Consider the following 20,277-nt stretch of genomic DNA (forward strand, 5'->3'; position numbering starts at 1 on the left):
TGCAGACAAAAGTCTGCAGATAATCTGCACGTGTGTATGGGGCATTAGATTGCACACTGGAATTCAGTTATGGACTTTTCCTTATAAAGTTTAGTTTACACACTTAAAGTTTCACCTAACTTATTCACAATCACAACTTATTTTATTGTGGTATTGTCATATATATTTTATATGAATTACATTTACATTGTGGGAATAATTTGCACTGCATTTAGCACAGACACTGTGATACTGTGGGCGATGATTTTGAATACAAGAAGAATATATATATATACTGTATGTATATATATAATTGCAGGCACTTTATTAGCATTTTTAGCACAGCCACTTTGTTAGTAGTTTTTGATGCATTTTTCACTTTAAGCGTTGTAGGTTTAATGAAGCTGTCCTGGCACATCATCATCAATTGAGCAAATCAAATCAAACCGCGATTAAGAAGACTGCGCATGCTCCTGTTCTGCCTTTTGATCAGCTGAAAAGATGGACGAACCAAAAACACCGCCTTCCACCCCTGGCCCTTCAACTTCAAGTGATCTGCCTGGCTGTGAGAGTGAGGAAGCTCAGGAAGGAGACCACCCCTGACTTTAAAAGGTGAATGCTTTAAAAGAGGAAGGGAGGGACTTTATCTGTTTTTTGTTTACAAAAAGTTACAGCCTAAGGAATTGTGATTGTCCTTTAGGTTAATCATTTGAATAAATCATTTAAAATAATAAAAAACAATATGATGTTCAAACTTTTGACTTCTTTCTTTAATAACTACATAACACAGTACTTGTACTTCTACTTTCAGTACTTGAGTAGAATTTTTTTTTCAAAACTACTGGTACTTTTTACTTTTAGTACTTAAGTAGCAAATTTTTTGAAAAAACTACTTGCAATACTTAAGTAAAAAAAATGTTGAATACTTTAGTACTTCTACTCAAGTAACTTTTTCTGCGAGCACTTCCACTTCTACTCAAGTCACTTTTTGATCGAGCACTTGTACTTTTACTCAAGTAGAAATTTCGAGTACTTTATACAAGTCTGTAAGGGACTATATCCAAGAATTTGCTTAGGACAACAAAAGGACGTTCTTGCCAAACCCAATCTGTTAACATTTTATGAGGAGGTGAGCTGTGAGCTAGATAGGGGGAGACCTGTGGAGTTGGTGTATCTGGATTTTGCTAAGGCTTTCGACACAGTTCCCCACACACGCTTAATCTACAAACTAAGGTCTGCAGGCATCGACCACAAGGTTTGTTCTTGGATAGGAAACTGGTTACATGGGCGTGTCCAAAGGGTGGTGATAAATAATGAGGACTCTGACTGGTCTGGAGTGGTAAGTGGGGCCCCCCAAGGCTCAGTCCTGGGACGAATTTTGTTTGATTTATTCATTAATAACATAGAGGACGGGATCATTAGCTCACTCTCAGTTTTCGCAGTTGACACAAAATTAGGGAGGGCAATAACTTCTCATCAACGTATAGAAATCGTACAGAATGACCTGAACAAAATAACAGAGTGGGCAACTACATGGCATATGAGGTTTAATGTAGAGAAATGTAAGGTATTGCACTTTGGGGCTAAAAACATAAACGCTAAATATACTCTAGGGGGGGAACCTCTGGAGGAATCCAGGATGGAGAAAGATCTGGGGGTTCTAGTAGAAGATAGACTAACCAATAGCATGCAATGTCAAGCTGCAGCTGCCAAAGCCGGCAGAATACTAGCATGCATAAGGAAGGGGATATATTCCAGAGATAAAGCTATAATCCTGCCACTTTATAAATCCCTGGTCCGGCCATATCTGGAGTATTCTGTCCAGTTCTGGTTGCCAATCCTTAGAAGGGATGTGCTGGAACTGGAGAGAGTCCAAAGAAAGGCAAATAAACAAATAAAGGGATTGGAGGGCCTTTATTATGAGTAATTACAAGCACCTAATTTATTCTCCCTGGAGAAGACGCCTGAGAGGGGACATGATAGCGAATTACAAATACCTTAATGGTGATCTCAGCATAGGAAAAAAACTATTCAGTCTCAAGGAGTGTAAGAGGACACATGGCCACACAATAAGATTAGAGGAGAGGCGGTTTACAATTAAGCTGCGTAAGGGGTTTTTCACTGTAAGGGCGGTGAGAATGTGGAACTCTCTTCCACAATTGGTGGTAACTGCGGGGAATATAGCTACTTCTCACAGATCTCACAGATCATAACATTCAGGGTTATGGGAAATTATCACGTCACTGACACACACACACCTGCACAGGTTGAACTGGATGGACCGTTGTCTTTATTCAACCTCAACTACTATTAAAGAAAGTGCCATATTTCCTAGAACTAAAAATGTATTTTACATAAACGTTACTGTTGTCATTGTATGTTTGTTTGTATTTAAATGGAAGAGCTAGATCTTTATTTCTGTCTGTCACTGTAGTGTTTTATTTGCACTCCTCAATAGCAATCCAAAGTCTATTACAGAACGCTCTTTCACAACGCTTCGCCTACTGAGGAAGTTTGTCCTGTACGGTTTTCCGTTCACGTGACATCAGAGTCGCTGGATTCAGAAACCGGAAGTGAGTGATCCGTGGTGTGCGGGGCTCGGTCTGCTGGCTGTTGTGAAGTTTGTGGTATTACGAGGGGCCCGGAAGAAGAAAAGAGGTACACGGAGTCCCGGGAGGAGTGTTATCGGCAGGAAGATCATCCAGCGAGGGTCACGGCGGGAGGAGGGAAGACATGAAGAGCAGTGTGGCCCACGTCAGAGTGAGTAGCTGTCCTGTACAAAAGTCAGTGCTCAGTTCATTATTACAACCATAGGTCCTCCGGAAACGGGTACCAGGTGCCTCATGGGATTATAAGTTCCTATGGCCATAGGGTGACACACACATTACAGTTGTAATATTAGCTGTACCTGTATAGAAGAGATAATAATGGCTCCCACAGCTGGGATGAAGACAAATACATTACTGACTCGTCTTGAAATGCTAACACTTCTGGGGGTATCAGTGTTCTAACCCCCCCCCCCCCCCACTGTACTCAATGGTTCCTCCCACCTACCCCTGTGTCTCTACAGTGTCCTGTACAAATGTGGAGATTGGTGGGAGGATCCACTGAGGGCAGCAGGGGAGGACTAGGAGATCCACACTTCCAGTCAGTATTTTGAAGAGTGGAGAGATGGTATTCTCTGGAGGTGTAATTTAGACATGAATGGCATGTCCCTGCAGCCACCTGAGATGTCCCTGGCATGTCCCAGGAGGTTGCAGAGTAGGGACGCACCAAAGCTGGAGTACAAACCTGGCAGAGTGTCATCTAGGGGCCGGCTGCAGGAACCAAGAAGAGACAGCTGGTGACCCGGAAGAAGACGATGGTGGTACCGGACTTGGCATGTGATAGCAGATCAGATTGTAGCAGGGCAGTATGGAATTCCCTGGGTTTGTATGTGAATTAACCACTTAAAGTGGAACTTTACCCTTAACAACTTTCTTCTTGCTGGAGGCTGCCATTTTATTGAAGCCCAGAACCTCCAGCAGTAAATCAAAAAGTGGAACTAAACCCATCCATTTAACAGTTTCAAAAAACAGTTACATTTCTGGAATCCCGGGATTGTAAACTCACATTTTCCTGTGTCCTCAACCAAACCCTCAAATGACTGGTGTCATAACTGATCACGTGCAGCACCATGGCAGTTGCAGATCAAACAGGAGATGCTTCTTGGCTGTAAAGAATGTGAGGGTTTAATTCCGTTTAACCACTTTTGCCCTGGAGGATTTGGCTGCTCAAAGACCAGGTCTATTTTGCAATTCGGCACTGCGTGACTTTAACGGACAATTGCGCGTTTGTGTAACGCTGTACCCAAATGAAATTGACGTCCTTTTTTTTCCCATAAACAGAGCTTTCTTTTGGTGGTATTTGATCACCTGTGCGATTTTTATTTTTTGCGCTAGACACAAAAAAGGAGTAACAATATTTTTTCACATTTTTTTTTTATATGAAATTCCCCAAAAAAATTTAAAAATCAAAATTTTTTAACATTTTAGGCCAATTTGTTTTCTGCTACATATTTTTGGTAAAAAAAAACCCGCAATAAGCGTATTTTTATTGGTTTGTGCAAAAGTTATTGCGTTTACTAAGGGAAATATTTATGTCATTTTTATTGTTTTTTTTAACTAGTAATGGAGATCTGCGATTTTTTTTTTTTTTTTTGCGGGACTGCGACATTGCGGCGGACAGATCGGACCCCTGACTAACATCTTTGATACTTTTGGGGGTACCAGTGACATTACTACAGTAATCAGTGCTATAAATGTGCACTGTTACTGTAAAAATGACACTGGCAGGGAAGGGGTTAACTTTATTAGTGATCAAGGGGTTAAGTGTGTCCCTAGGGGCGTGATTCTAACTGTGGGGGGGCGTGGCTTGTGATGTAACCACAGAGACATACGATTCTACATAGTAGGACCGTATGATCTCTGCAGTTACATCAGGGAGAATGACAGATGGCTGTGTTTACATCAGCCGCCTGCCTTTCTCCCTCTCCAGCGGGAGATTGCGAGTGGCCGGCGGACATCGGAGACGCTGGTCACACGCGCGGGGATTGCCGTGAACGAGCGGGGGCGCACCCTCGTGGAATGGTGACAAACTATGGTACTTAAAAATCCCCATAGGCGATGCTTTAAAATGTACCTGTTTACAGTTACAGAGGAGGTATAATGCTAGAATTATTTCTCTTGTTCTAACAATCGTTGCGATACCTCAGATGTGAGGCGGGAACATTGTTTACATATGTGGGCGTGACTTAGGTATGTGTTCGTTTCTGTGTGCAAAATTGGAGAGGTGCTTTAAATTGTTTACTTTTTTATTTTTAAACTGTCCTTTTTTTTTTTTTTTAATTTTTGATCACTTCTTTTCCTATTACAAGGAATGTAATCTCAGTTCTCACATTTACACTTAAAAGCAAAGAAAAAAAAAAAGTAATTTTACATTCACTAAAAAAAAAACATATTTGCCGTGGAAGTGACGTCCGACGTTGCTTCTGTCCTCCCAAGGGCTTAGAGTCGAGTGGGGGCCATCTTGCCCCTACTTGACTTCCCAGCTCACCTCACCCACTGCCTATAAAATTTATCCTGTGGTGAATTAACTGCTGGTGTTTTGCTGAAAACTCCAGCTCGCCAAAATTCCCAACCCCGTTACTTCTGGTGACTGTAAAGCAGCAGTAATTGGAGATTTAGGCAAGTTGCGGTTTTCACAAAACACCCTGCAGCCTATACACTCCGATACACAATATAATGAGTTGACATTGTTCGTACGCCCACTACTAACCAAAAACAACTTTTTTATGCTTAGCCAAATGTTCTGTCAAAACTCTTAACTCGTTGTGTACCAGAGTGTATAGGCTGCTGGTGTTTTGTGAAGACCGCAAATCATCAATCTCCAATTATTGCTGCTGTACGGTCACTGGAAGTGACGTAGTTGGAGATTTCAGCAGAAAAAGAGGATCGCCCGCTGAATAAAAAATACTTGGGTTATGGGAGCTAGCTGCTGCTATAACAGTATATAATGTCAAAGTAACGACGTATATATGCAGTGGTGGGTCCAGAAGTGGTTAAAGATAATCCTGCAAAAAAAGGTAAGCGGGCATAGAAAAAAAAAAGTCCAAGGGCGGGGGAAGCTGAACTCCAGCTAACACTTTTTAACCACTTAAAGGCCGCCCATAGCAATTTTACTGCTACATGTGGCTCTCCTGTGCAGAATCACGTATACATACATGATTCTTCACTTCCATCTGCGGGGGGGGGGGGGCGCCTCTGGCAGGCCAGTGCTGATTTGCAGGTGTCGGCACTGGATGTCTGCCGGCATCCACTGATCCTCGGTAAAACACAGGCCTGAGCTCTGCCTATGTAAATAAGGCAGATCTTCGTTCTGACATGAGAGAAGGGATGAAAAAAAATCCATGTCTTCCCTTAAGCCCTGTATACACGTACCGATTGTCGGCCGTAAATATTCGGCCGACGACCGATCCGCCGATTGTAGGCTTGTTAGTATGATACTTTCGGCCGAAAAGAATCTGTCGTGTAGACATTAAAATTTTTGTTGGCCAACACCAGAATGGCCGATTGTTCGCCAGTCAGTACAGAATTCGGCCGACAGACAGCAGATTTGCAAGACTGGGCATGCTCAGAAAAGAAAAAACACACGGAAAGTTAACCATCACATGACATCACTTCTGCAGTCGGCTGTTGTTGGCCGACAAAATTCGTGTGCAGTCTTTTGCAGTTTTCAACAGACACGACAGCCCTGGACAAAAGACGGCCGATCGTTCGGCTGACGATCGGTACGTGTGTACGGGGCTTAAGTAAAAGCACCCAACATATTACACAAAAACACTGGCTAGGCACACAGAAAATCCTTTGATCACCCTATATATTTAACCCTCTTTTCAGCTAGTGTCACTAGTACAGTGACAGTGCATATTTTTAGCACTGATCACTGTATTGGTGCTACTGGTTCCTGCAATTTGTCAAGTGTCAGTGCCCGATTGTCCACTGCAAAATCGCAGTCCTGCTATAAGTCGCTGAAAAAAGAAAAAAAAAAGTTTGTGGACACTCTAACGTTAGTTAAAAAAAAAAACTGGCTCCTAACTTTTTTAGTTGATATATAGATATATAGCTCCTAGATATATATATATTTTTTTTAATTGTATTATTTTTTCGTTTATAGCAAAAAAAAAAAAACTCGTGATAAAATACCACCAAAAGAAAGTCCTATTTATGGGAAAAAAAATTACATTTGTTTTACTTGGGTACAGCGTTGCTTGACTGCGCAAATGTCAGTTAAAGTAATGCAGCGCCAAAAAGCAAAAAATGTTCTGATCATGAAGGGGGGTAGTAAATCTTCCGGAGGTCAAGTGGTTAAGCAGAGACATTAACAGTTTTTTTTTTTTTTTCCTTTTGAGATAAAGGTTTTACATAAATGAATTAATTCTGCCATTGTATACACCGTAGCCAGTGTTAACGGAGATGTATGAGGTTATAAAAAACAAACATACATACTCCCCTCCATGCTGCAGCATTGGTGTGATTGCTGCAGCTGTCCTCCACCAGCTCTAAGCCTAAAGCCCCGTAAACACGTACCGATGGTCGGCATACAAATGTTCCTCTTTTCTCCCCGGGATGTCGGTGTCTGCTGAAAAGTGCAAAGACAGCACAAGGACAGCACAAGAATTTTGTCCGCCGACTGCAGAAGTGATGTCATGTAATGGTTAACTTTCCCTGTGTTTTCTATTTTCTGAGCATGCCCAGTCTTGCAAATCTGCGGTCTGTCGGCCGAATTGTGTACTGACAGGCGAACAATCGTCCGTTCTGGTGTCGGCATACAAAAATTTTCATGTTTGCAAGAAAGACTTTTGTCCGCGGATTGTGCGCAGACATCTGTCGGAGGCACCATACTAACACGCGTACAATCGGCAGATCCTTCGTCCACCGACGTTTGTATGCCGACGATCGGTACGTGTGTACGGGCCTTTAGAATTGAGCAATGACATGACTGCTGATCCCTCAGTTCTCAGAGCAGAGAGGTGACTATCGGTCGCCACTCTCTGCTCTGCCCCTCCAGTGCTCACTGGAGCACCAGGCAGATGAGGGGATGGGAGCGGCTGATTCATTATTGTCAGGGACCTTCCAGATTCTGGAGTGGCTCTGTAACATCAGCTGACAGCAGGCTTGTCAGTTTATTCTGGGTCACAGGAGAGCACAAGTATGTGTCAGGCATCATTGTTACTTATTTTCCCCAGAGCACTGCACTGCTTCTCTGGGGAAGTCATCTTAAAACTGAATCAAACCTATCAGGCTCCATTCACATTTGGTGTCCGAAATCCCAAATCACACTGCCATTACAAAACCCATGTTCAGGTGCCATTTAATTTCAAAGGCATCTCAACAGCTGTGATTATCGCTCTGTGGGAAGCTTGTTGACCGAAAAGGAGCAGGAGCTTCTTTTTGGCAACCAGCTTTGTGCGCTGCGGTTTGCAATTGCCTCGTTTAGGTGCTATTGAAAAATGAATGTCCCCCCCCTAACATGCATTTTGCGATCGATTGCAGTGTGATTTGAGATTGCACACAGTATTGCAGCGATTCTCCCCGGGATCCCAAAATGCCAAATATGAATGGAGCCTCAGTTTAACATTTTCAAAAAACAGTTGCATTCCCAGCAAGCTTGGATTGCTAACTGTCACATTGGTTGTGCTCTCAACTAAACTGTCAAACCATCAAATGTCTACTGTCATAACTGATCACATGTGCAGCACCATTTTCAAAAATGCAAGATATCACATGTGAAACTTATCAATAATGCCCCAAAACAAAACTAAATTTGCTTATAGTGCCACAAAATATAAATACAGGGCAGAAGTCCATAAACTTCACTTAAAAGTGCCAATAGTGACTATTTTAAAACAGTCTATAAAAAAGTGATACTCCTTGCTCCACACTTCATGCATCAATAATGTGCTCCTCCCTGATCCCAATCTTATCCCCTTCCACACTGGGGTTCACTAGATTATAGAACCCAGAAAAAGTGGGTTTAACATCGCTTGGTTTGAAGAGGAAGTAAAACTTCCTCTGGAACTTGTACCTATAGGTAAGCCTATGCTAAAACTTACCTATAGGTACTGTAAATATCTCCCAAACATGACCTGTTTACAAGATATTTACTTTACATGCAGCCATTGACATCACTGGTGCATGCTCTCTGAAGGAATGGCCGCCTGTGCATGCGGGGGGGTGACGTCATCGGGGCTCCAGGCAATCAGATGGCCGGAAGACGTGAACCCTGAACATGTCGGCTGTGTCAGCGGTCAGCCGGAGGCACTGCGGGGGCTCTGTTCTGAGGTAAGTATTAAATAATGAGCTAGTATGCCATGCATACTAGCTCATTATGCTTTTGTCTTTTTGGTTTTTATTTTATTTTTTGTAAGGTTTGCAACCTCTTTGCTTACACTACCTCCTCCCATTAGATCTTTAATGAGTGGGTAAAGATGATGCATGGGGTAAGGAAACACAATAAAGAATCATCATGCAACCTTCTTAATAAAGTCCCATAAAAAACATGCAAATAAAACTCTGCCTGTTTCACTCACATGTTGTGGTGCCTAGGGCCGGCACACAGTAGAATCGGTTGCAGATCAAGCAGAGGCCAAGATGGCAGCTTCCTTGGCTGTAAAGGATAGGAGGGTTTAGTTCCGCTTTAACTCTTAGTCATACTTCGGATTGGTTTGTCAAGATTCTTGCTTTTTCACAATTTTTGTGATTTGTATTTTCATACTGTACATGCTTTCCATAAATTTAAACCTGTGGTTTTTGTATGCGTTGTTAATTTTTTTTTCCAAGTAGAAGGGTAATTTCTGCTCTTTGTAAGCATAAAAAAGTTGACTTTCAACTTGAGATGAGCTTAGTCCTTCTCCAAACTTGTCTCTATTCTAACCTCCAAGTCGCACTTTTTATACTCCAGTCCACTGCGGGCCACATCATTCCAAAGCGGCTGGTGACGTCCATACCTTGGACACATACCCATATTTAGTTAATGTCCTTGGTCGCCGGTCTGCATTTACATTGTGCTGGCCCGGGTCCAAGCACTTGCATCATCACCTCTGCCAGCCAAACCACAATGATCCCTGCTTTCATGCTCCATGAGTGCTCAGTGATCTATGAGTATTCTGTGCTCAGACGCAGTTACCAATCACCTAAACGCATGGACCTTTAGAGATTCAGCTTGTCTTTCACACTAAACTGCAGTTAATATGCAGCCATGACCAAAGGTTTTGAGAATGACACAAATTATAATTTGCACAAAGTCTGCTGCTTCAGTGTTTTTTTTTTTTTTTCCAAATCAGGAGTGCTTTATTGAACAAACAGGAAAATACAGCTTAATAAGGCTCATTTACAGACTACAATGCCATAACTGTGTAGCAGTTGAATAAGGCTAAAAGACCCAACTGTATGTTGCCATAATGTATATACCTTGTACATTGACAGAAATAACAATGCAACATAATAAACAAAAAAGGGGGGGGGGGCAGGGGGAGATCCAGCATTCTTACATGGGGACACAGAACAAAAGCTGGTTAACCATCCATCTAACTGTCTAACCTTGAAGAGTAAGATGGAAATAGTCCGCATCATTCAACTAGAATACCAAACATTCTCATACATCCAGGAGCACCCCGATTTTATATGCATAAGTCTATACGTAGGTAAAGCTGCCTCCGCCATCGCTTCCCAGGACAACACAGGGGGAGTGGAAGAAGTCCACCTAAGGAGAATTTTTTTATTTTTTTTGCATAGTACAGGAGATATGCGATTAGTAGTTTCGTATGATAAGGCCGTTGCGAATCCCCAGAACTCTGGGGAAGGCGATAATGTGAACTGTAACCTAACATTAATCAGTTCAAAAACCTCTGATCAGAATTTAGCAACATTTGGACACGCCCAGAACTTGTGTAAATAGGATCCTAAAAGAAGCCGACACCGAGTACATTGCGGTTTGCGTGTCCGATACATCTTGTGAATTCTCGCAGGGGTGAAGTAAGTAAAAGCCTAACTTGAATCAATTTATCCCTGGAAGAGATCATCTGTTTAGAGCTACCCTCCAAACAGTCATTCCAGCTTTCTCTATCCAAGGAGGGAATGTCATCTCTCCACATCTCCCACACTTAGCTTAGGGGAGTCAGTATTGAGGAGCACCCCATATAGGTTGGAAAGTGGTTTGTCAAGGTCACCCTGATTGAGTAACTCCTCAATCGGGTCAGCATGAAGAAGGGGCAGCTGAGGAAATGGTGCCCTAATCGCGTGCCGCAGCTGGCCGTAATGAAATTACATCCACGCTGATAAATGGAATCGCTCAGCAAGCTGCAAAAAAGGACAGCAGGGTCCCTAAGGGCATAACATCTGTAAGAGTTTTAATGCCTCTACGCGACCACATTTGGGGGTCAGGGATGGTACGCAGTTGGGGAAGGAAGAGTCTACCCCGCATGGGTTGAGCAGGTGACCAGTGATTTAGAGGCAGAACAGTGTTGTATGCCTTGGGTCCTCTGTAGACCAGATTACTGAGGTCTGCTAAAGACCCCAGAACAGCGGCCTACAAACAGACAACAGGATGAGACCAAGGGCCCACAAACCACCAGTATACAGAAACTAGCATCGGCGCCGAGTAATATACCTGAAAGTTAGGGAGTGCCAACTCCCCCAAACTAGTAGGTAACCACAGGGTGGAGTCAGGAAGCCTGGGCAGTGATCCATTCCATATAAAGGAGCTCAAACATGTATCAACCTCACGGAAAAAAAGAAGCAGGAGCATCATTTTGACAAGGTTGATGCGACCAAGAAGGTTTAAACAGGAGCCAAGCCCAAGATGAACATTGAGATTTAGGACCCGATAATAAGGGGACAAGATTACGATTGTAAAAGCGAGGAAGGTCGCAGGACACATGGAAACACAACGCAAAGGACCGGCAGAGGTGACGGTTCCCTGATCCAGGGGGATGCGTAACGTAGCGATGGGCCCACATTATTAAGGTATAACGTAAGGCATTGTCTGCATTAGGGGTGCACCGATCCGACTTTACTTGTCTCGATACCGATATCTGGCATTGTGTATCTGCCGATACCGATCTTTTACATTATATAAAAAAAAAAAAAAAAAATTGGAAAAACTTTTACTGTTTTTTTTTTTATTCATTAAAGTGTATGAATTGCGTTTGAAACACTGCTGCGCAAATACAGTGTGACATAAAATATTACAACAATCACCATTTTATTCTGTAGGGTCTCCCTGTGGGGGTTCGAAGTACTTTTCTAGCAAAAAAAAAACTGATTTTATCTTGCAAGCAACAAGTGTCAGAAAAAGGCTTAGTCTTTAAGAGGTTAAACTTCCCTCCTCTGGCAGACGGAAGGAAAAGATGCATTGTATGCATTGTGTTTATACTTCACTGGGAGACTGATGTTGATAGGCATTTGCGGGAGGCTCTTTTTGTTTTTGTTTTTTGGACAGCTGTTCTCTTCTCCCCTCACAGCTATGTAAAGAATCAAGCAAATGTCATGTGCTCTACTACTACACCAAGTAAGGGACGGCTGAGCCAAAACCGGATCGGCCGTGGATTGGTTAATTTTACAGATTCCCCCGATCCAGCTATTGTGGCAGTATCGGCGCTGATATCCGATCCTAATATTGGATCGGTGCATCCCTAGTCTGCATACAATATTATCTTCTCCTCTAACCTCCTCACTCGCAAGCCCTGAACCTTAGGAAACCCCCAAATTAAATTGCCAACGGTTCCAAGGCTAGGGCAAACAGGCTAGGAGAAAGTGGACAGCCTTGACGCATGCCACAGTATACAGAAAAGGGAGTGGGGCCCTGACTATTCCCTGTCCACTCTTTCCCAGGCAACCGAGTCTCTCCTGCAACATTGCTATAGAGATGGACTCGTATGAGGGGGGCTGCTGCACACTGAAGTTGTTGTGGTTTTTTTTTTTTTTTTTTTTTTTTTTTTAGAATGCATTAAGATAGATATATATAAAAAAAAAAAAAAAAAACTTTACAATCACTTTAAGTTTTTGCAAAGAATCAATATTTGCAGTGTTCACCCTTCTTTTTCAAGACCTCTGCAATTCGCTCTGGAATGCTTTCAATCAACTTCTGGGCCACATCCTGAGTGATGGCAGCCCATTCTTGCATAATCAATGCTTGGAGTTTGTGTGTTTTTTTTTTTTTTTTTTCACACACCTCTTGAGGATTGACCACAAGTTCTCAATGGGATTAAGTTCAGGCCGTTTCCTGGCAATGGACCCAAAATTTTGATGTTTTGTTCACCAAGCCACTTATCACTTTTGCATTATGACAAGGTGCTCTCTCATGCTTGAAAAGGCACTGTTCCTCGCCAAACCTTTCTTGGATGGTTGAGGAGGATGTTTTGTACCGTTCTTTATTCATGGCTGTGTTCTTAGGCAACATTTTGAGTGAGCCCACTCCTTTGGCTCAGAAGCAACCTCACACATGAATGGTCTTAGGGTGCTTTACTGTTGCCATGTCACAGGACTGATGGTAGAGCTCACTATTTCTTCTCAGGACAAGTTTTTTTTTTTTTTCTGGATGCCCCAAACAATCAGAAAGGGGATTCATCAGAGAAAATGACTTTACCCCAGTCCTCAGCAGTCCAATCCCTGTACCTTTTGCAGAATATCATTCTGTCCCTGATGTTTTTCTGGGAGAGAAGTGGCTTTTTTGCTGCCCTTCTTGACACTAGGCTATCTTCCAAGTCTTTGCCTCACTGTGCGTGCATATCCACTCACACCTGCCTGCTGCCATTTAGCATAGCAAGCTCTGCACTGTTGGTGCCCAATCCTCTAGCTGAATCAACTGTAGAAGACAGTCCTGGCACTTGCTGGACTTTCTTGGGCCCTGCAGCCTTCTTCACAAATACAGTGGAAATGTTTTTATGGGTTTAACTTCATTTTCATGGAAAGAGGGACTTTGCAATTAATTGCAATTCATCTGGTCACTCTTCATAACATTCTGGAGTATATGCAAATTGCCGTCCTAAAAATGGAGCCAGCAGACTTTGTGAAAAATATTTGTGTTATTCTCAAAAGATTTAGCCACGGCTTTATGTAAACCAGCCACATAGTGAAGAATGAGATTTCTACTTGATGTGTATTTTCATGCAGCAAAATGCAAGTTTTGCTGCATCATAATGTACAAGTATGAATAGGCCCTAAGAAAATCTCTAGATAAATTTGTCAATCTCAGACAGCCTAAGGAAAGTCATAGTAAATTGTACATTATGAGTATAAAACTTTATCTGTCTTTTTGTATTTGCTTTAAACTTTATTTTGTATTGTTTCAAACTGTTCTTTTTTTTATATATAATGAATCTTTTTTTTTCCAAATGTGTACATTCTGATTGACCTTGACATCTTTACTGAATTTCAGAGTTCCTCCAGTTATGACAAGCATGACTCCTACAGCTCTCGTCGAAGTTCCTCTCCAGAGGACAGGTATGCAGTATTACTTATTCTGTATGGGCTGTGTGTTTATCATCCTGAATAAGATATACCTTTTCTAGGCAACAACCCCAATGCTGAAAAATGTTCAAATTAGAGGGTTTTAGTTAAAAATAAAAAATTATACTCACTTAGGTGGATATAGCTTCGATTTCCCCCCCCCCCCCCCCTGCCACTTCTAAGACTGAGAGCCAAGCAGCCAAAGACCGTTGATTGCTCAGTTCTCAGTCTTCACTTAGCACAGAGTCAGTGTCAGTCACCAGCTTTCTGCTCTGCCTCTCCAGCGCTCACTAGACTGCTGGGCTGTGGAGAGGGCAGAAACATCGTAATCAGGCTCTTAGCAGCTTGCTTGAGGGACTGATCCAGCAGCCAGTCCAGGCATCTTTTCTGTCAGAATCTTCCTAGAGGCTGGACCGGCTTAGTGACATCAGCCGACAGTGGGGCTTTTGCCCACTGTCAGCTGAAAAGGGGGGTCACAGGAGGCAGAATACTTTGGCCATACTTCACCTTTTCAATAAGGTTAGGTTCACATTTGTGAGATGCAGGAATGCACGCAAAACCACATGCATTCCTTCAGTGCATAAAAAAACTTGCATTCATTTTGAAGAGACATGCTGGTGCCGATAATTGTCAATGGCTCCCCAACACACCTTGCCTGAAGGGCATGAGAAATTGTGTGACAAAATGCATGGTAATAAAGTACTATGCATCTTGGTTTTGTACGATTTAAATAAAAGTCATACACTTCTTTGGTGCCATTTAGATGCAGTAAGCAGTTCATTCAAATACGCAATGCACTGTAATGCTTGGGGGGGGGAAGTGCAGCAACACATGACTGCAATTGTGTAGTTGGGTTGCTTAGAGCCACTGTCTAAAATGTTAAACGCTCATTGATGCTCCATTTCTGATGCTCTTGCCATGGTGCCATTTATTTAGAAAACCATGTGGCATCTAATTCATTTTGTGCTGGCAAGTGTACCCCCCTGTTTTACTTTTGTCAGTGGATAGTACAGCATGACTGTCGATTTGCCTTCATGGGCATACATGTTTGCTATTGATCTCAAACTGCAACTGGTATTACTTAGTTTTCCTAATGCACTGATCTTCTCCCTTGGAGGGCTGGAGGTTGTGTCATCACTCGGAGGATATCATATTGGGGATATCTTCTTGGCTTCTCCTCAGCATTCTTCTAAGTCCCTTCGTTTACTTTACTTCTCATTACTCACTCTATTAATTGCTCCTCTCTCTGCATTATCATGAGGCTAGATGATGTCCCTTGGTAATGACAGACAGCTTCAGTAGTCCCTCACAGAAGTGGGGTCTTATGCTAGCTGTACACCCTGTGGCTGAAGGAGAGAAATCACTTGATTTCCTCATCCACGCTAAACAGTGTAGGTAAAGGAATCTGTTGTATCCAGACAGCCTCAGCACCTGTGGCTGCTAAACGCCTGGACAGTGACTGAATCTGATCTGATTGGCCAAAAAATTTCCACCCAGCTCCTTCGATTTTTCTAAAGAAGTTTGGGGTTTCCAAAAAAAAATGTGTACTCACCTAGATGGAGACCGTATGGATTCCCCCGCTGCCTCTGCACTGAGAACTGAGCAAACACTGCTGATTGCTCAGCTCTCCCCTCCACTCTGAACAGAGAGCTGTGCCTGTTAGTATTGGGCCCTTTGCTCTACCCCTCCAGCCCCTCTGCCCAGCTGGAGCGCCAGGCTGGGTAAAGAGTGGCTGGTTTAGTCTCACAGTGGTACAGCAGAGAGGCTGAGCCAGCTGCCTGTCCAGCCATCTGGGTGGATCCCGACCTGGGCTGGTTAAGTGCACTTCGGTGATCCAGGAAGTACAGTCAAAAAATCTTTGGCCATACTTCTCCATTGATTGAAAGTTGTCAAGCTGGGTAGTGCTAACAGGGTAAAGCCTAGTGCACACCATGAGTTTTTATTCGTTCAATCCAGCGGGTTTAACGAAAAAACCTGGAAGCTCTAGTCGAAACTGCTGTACTAACAATCCGACGTTAGTACAACGATCTCTCCCACGGAGCTGCTGTTCTGAGGGGGACGGGGGGGGGGGGTGAGCATGCTGATCGGGAGCCAGTCGACTGCTGGTTTTTCAACATCCACGTCGGCCGGCTTCTGTCTGACAGGCTGCCACACACTCAGACCGAATTTTGGCCGATTTTTTTTTTTATTGAACCGGCCAATGTCGCTAGACATTCGTCCAGTGTGTACTAGGCTTAACCCACAGTTTGAATATCTGTCAATTCAGCAGGAATCTATCAAAATTTGAGCTGTGTATGACTTAAACTGCATTGTGTGAAAGGATTGTAGATAATATTGTTTTGACTTCAGCATAGTGGCCTGCATACAAGTGGGGTACACACTAGTAGAAAATCTGCCGAAAATTCCCATCCGAGGTAAAATCGTACGATTTTCAGCTATTGTGTACACAACTTTCAGCAGCTGATGCCGACATTTTCAATGAAAAAAAACGGAGGAACAAACACCAACATTTTTATCGTCCGTCCCCAGCATGACCAATTTTCGTTTAATGTGTATGCAGTACGTCCGTGAAAAATCTGATACGAAAGACCGCGCATGATCTGAAGTTGCCGATGACCCGGAAATCTAGGTACAAACGTCCCAAAAAAATCGGACGAGAAATTTTGTGAACATTATGCACTGTCAACTAAAAACGGTTATGACCGCTGAGCATGAGAGAGAAAAATCAGAGGATATTTAGTCCGGTTTTCGTCAAGTGTGCACAAGCCTTTAACAGGTCATTGATTTTGTTTGCTGCCTGGAACTTCTCTTTAAATATGCATCCCAGCACATCATTTAGACCAGATTCTCAATAAGGTTGAAGAGTTTTTTTTTTATGCCAAAGAGAGATATATGTTAACTTTTCAAGCTAATTGTGAATTCTGGGGATGGAGTGTAATGTGATAATTGAAAACCAATCATTCTAGCATTAAGGAAGATGTCTTTTATGATACAACTGTCAGATCTTAGGTAGAACAGATTTACAGGGCATGCATTACAGTGTTGCTTTTTTTATTTAACTTCCTAAAATTTCTTGCAGGTATCGAGACAGAGATCGGTCACTCTCGCCATATGATAGAGGTTACTCTGATCGTGACCGATATGATGATGAGCGGCCCAGAAATGGGAGATATGACCGGTCAGAGAATGCAAGGCAAGTTTTTGCTTCTTCTTTCCCAAAGCAGGCAATCTTTGTAATGATTCCTAGTTTCTCTGCTATTAGATTGGATTAGGTATTCCTGGATGTGTAGGATGATAATTTGGTAATGACGAAGGTCTTTGTAGTAAGTCTGGATAATTATTTAAATGTTCAAAAAATGTATGTTCCTTAAAGTGTTTATATATTGTTTCTCTGGTTTAGTGTACATTAATGTTTATCTTTCTGTTTTGTAGTAGGTTGAAGTCAAGGGACAGGGAGTATGACAGATCGAGAAGAGATGATCTAGGGAAAGACCCTGAGTGGGACAGATCAAGAAAAGATACAAGTAAGGACTATGAACGAGACAGATCAAGGCGAGATCCAGATAAGGACTTTGAGCGAGACAGATGGAGAAGAGACCCAGACAGAGACTCTGATAGAGACAGATCAAGAAGAGATCCAGACAGGGAGTGGGAAAGAGACCTCTCAAGGAGAGGCCCAGAAGCAGACTTTGACCGAAAACGGAACAATAAATCTTCACCAACTGAGCAGAGATCAGAAGATCCAGGTTCAGCAGAGCCTCCAGTAAAGAAAAAGAAAGAGGAACTGGATCCCATCCTTACCCGGACTGGAGGAGCTTATATTCCCCCCGCCAAGCTTCGTATGATGCAAGAGCAAATAAGTGATAAGAGCAGGTAAGTGCTTCTTTTCAGTGAATGTGTTGCCTGCATAAAGGGAGTTTGTGTAAAAAAAAAAAAAAAAAAAAAAAAAAAAAAAAAAACATACATAGGGCTCTTCCTATATTCAATAATCCCTTAGCACCACACTATACATATACTGACACCACTTTCATCATCTGAATGTTCAATTTAATATAGCTGTTTGGGTGGAAGAAGATTAAAATGCATCTAAACTTATGAACAGCTTTTTCTGCCAGTATATTTGTGTCATAGTTGGATCCAGCGATGTGGCATTCTGGAGCTCCCCACCAGATGCTGACATTTTCCGACAACCTTGATTACCGGCTGCTTTCATTGGCTGGGCAGGGTCACCGGAAGTTAATGCTGGCAACTCCATCTTCCTCCCCACCGGCTCCACCATCTTTAAAAGTCCTGCACATACACAGATGTGATGAAGGGCTCTGTCCGGCTTCCATGACCTTCTATATGCAGCACAAGTGTACACACCTGTGTTTACGGGCACATTGAAAACAATGGTCTGCATTTACGTCTGTAAAAAAAAAAAGATTGCATGCCAAAAGTGCTGCGTTTTTAGGGTTCCTGGAAAATGGCATCAGGTTTCAGAGAATTCAGAATATAAAACTGCTTTTTCAGAAACCTGTAACATATATTCACTCACAAGTCCGATTAAAGTCGTGAAGTTTCACATTTTTAATGTTATTTTCAATGCCTAAACCATAAAAAAAAAAAAATAGGTCCAATAAAATTGTGGCTGTTTTTATGTGTCTGTTGTGCTGCTTTTTCTTTGCATTCACTCAGAGCAAAAAAAACAAAGATCCACCACTTGATAGTGATAGAAACTCACGGAGTTGATTGCCCTTTTAATTACACAAGAATCTTTATTTCTCTATTGTTCATCGACAGACGCAGCTCCATAACTTCATTACTATTGGGTTATGCTCCTCCAATCAGGAATAGACACTAGGCAGGAAAAAACTTTACCTTTACCACGCCCATGGGTGCTGTCCCTGGAGGCATAACCCCACACACTCTGCTTCAGATTGCAGTTTGTTTCTGCCTAGTTTTAGGAATAGGACCTAGCTCCCTGCTGTAAATAGGGAATTTTTATTTTGTGATTTTTTTTTTTTTTTTCGTATTTTTCACTAGTTAGTTCCTGGAGAACTACAAGCATACTTAGACGATCTTCTATATAGATCAGACTCTTTCAGCCCTGATGGGCAACCTAACAATCTCTATGCAAACCCTGCAGACGTTCAGGTGGACCATCAATTTCAAGAAATCCACCATGATACCTTCCTCGAGACTGGATTATCTGGGCCTGACTCTGCCTTTGCGATGGTCTTTTTTTCCCCTGGACAAATTACAGGAGGCGATTTGGTTGCTGTTGGGATCCGATCTACCCTCTCTGAGAACCTGCATGTGGTTATTTGGTCTGATGGTATCAACCTTCGAGGCAGTTCCATTTGCTCAGTTCCTTGTCAATTGGAACAAGGATCCAAAGTCCTTGGACACTGATTCGGTTGAGCCACAACACACAGTCTCCTCTGTTGTGGTGGCTTCAGTCACCAGCACTATGCCAGGGCAAGTCCTTTTTTCCGTTGTTTTGAATGGTGGTAACCACGGACGCCAGCCTGTCAGGCGGGGGCGTGGTGCTCGGGAAGCTCTGTGCCCAGGGAACCTGGACAACAGAGGAGTCTAAACTGTTGATAAATGTTTTGGGGCTCAGAGCGATTAAAGCTTTGTCAGAGACAATGGACAACTCGTCTGCAAGATTGTCCAGTTTGGATTTAATCGGACAATGCCACAGCTGTGGCTTACATCAATCACCAGAGGGCACCAAGAGTGTCTTGGTAGCCAAGGAGGTGGCTGAGATTCTGGCCTGGGAGGTAGAGTTAGTTCCAGCTCTTTCTGCGGTGCACATCCCAGGTGTGGAAAACTGGCAAGCGGATTACCTGAGTTGTCAGGTATTGGACCAAGGGGAGTGGTCCCTACACCCGGAGGTGTTTCATCTCCTGTGTGTTCGGTGGGGGGCGCCCGAGGTCAATCTGTTTCCTTCTCGTCTCAAAAAGAAAGTGCAGAGGTTTGTAGCCAGGTCTCGAGACCCCCTGGCCGAAGCCACGGACGCACTGTTGGCTCCTTGGGGGTCAGTATTGGCTGATTTATACCTTCCCTCTGTTAATACTTCTGCCAAGGCTTCTACGCAGGGTAGAGATGGAAAGAATTCCGGTCATTCTGGTGGCCCCAGACTGGCCTCGCTGGTCTTGGTATGCAGACTTGGTAAGGTTTGTCGCTGATGCTCCTTGGAAACTTCCTCTCAGGGAAGATCTGCTGTCTCAAGGCCCGATCTTACCTCCTGCTTTACAGTTGCTGG

General features: G+C 43.0%; 1 protein-coding gene across 1 annotated transcript in view; it reads left to right on the forward strand.

Moving 5' to 3' along the window:
* Positions 1-2,540: 2,540 nt before the first annotated feature.
* The window catches only part of CWC22 (CWC22 spliceosome associated protein homolog), a 210,619-nt gene continuing 192,882 nt past the window's right edge, over positions 2,541-20,277 (forward strand). The window contains exons 1-4 of the mRNA XM_082260918.1: positions 2,541-2,739; positions 13,957-14,021; positions 17,107-17,220; positions 17,463-17,900. Of these exons, the coding sequence (XP_082117044.1) occupies positions 2,713-2,739; positions 13,957-14,021; positions 17,107-17,220; positions 17,463-17,900 (644 nt within the window). The 5' untranslated portion in view covers positions 2,541-2,712. The remainder of the gene's footprint in view (positions 2,740-13,956; positions 14,022-17,106; positions 17,221-17,462; positions 17,901-20,277) is intronic.

Source organism: Pelophylax lessonae (assembly GCF_965119305.1).
Source record: "Pelophylax lessonae genome assembly, chromosome: 6".
NCBI classification, from domain to species: domain Eukaryota; kingdom Metazoa; phylum Chordata; class Amphibia; order Anura; family Ranidae; genus Pelophylax; species Pelophylax lessonae.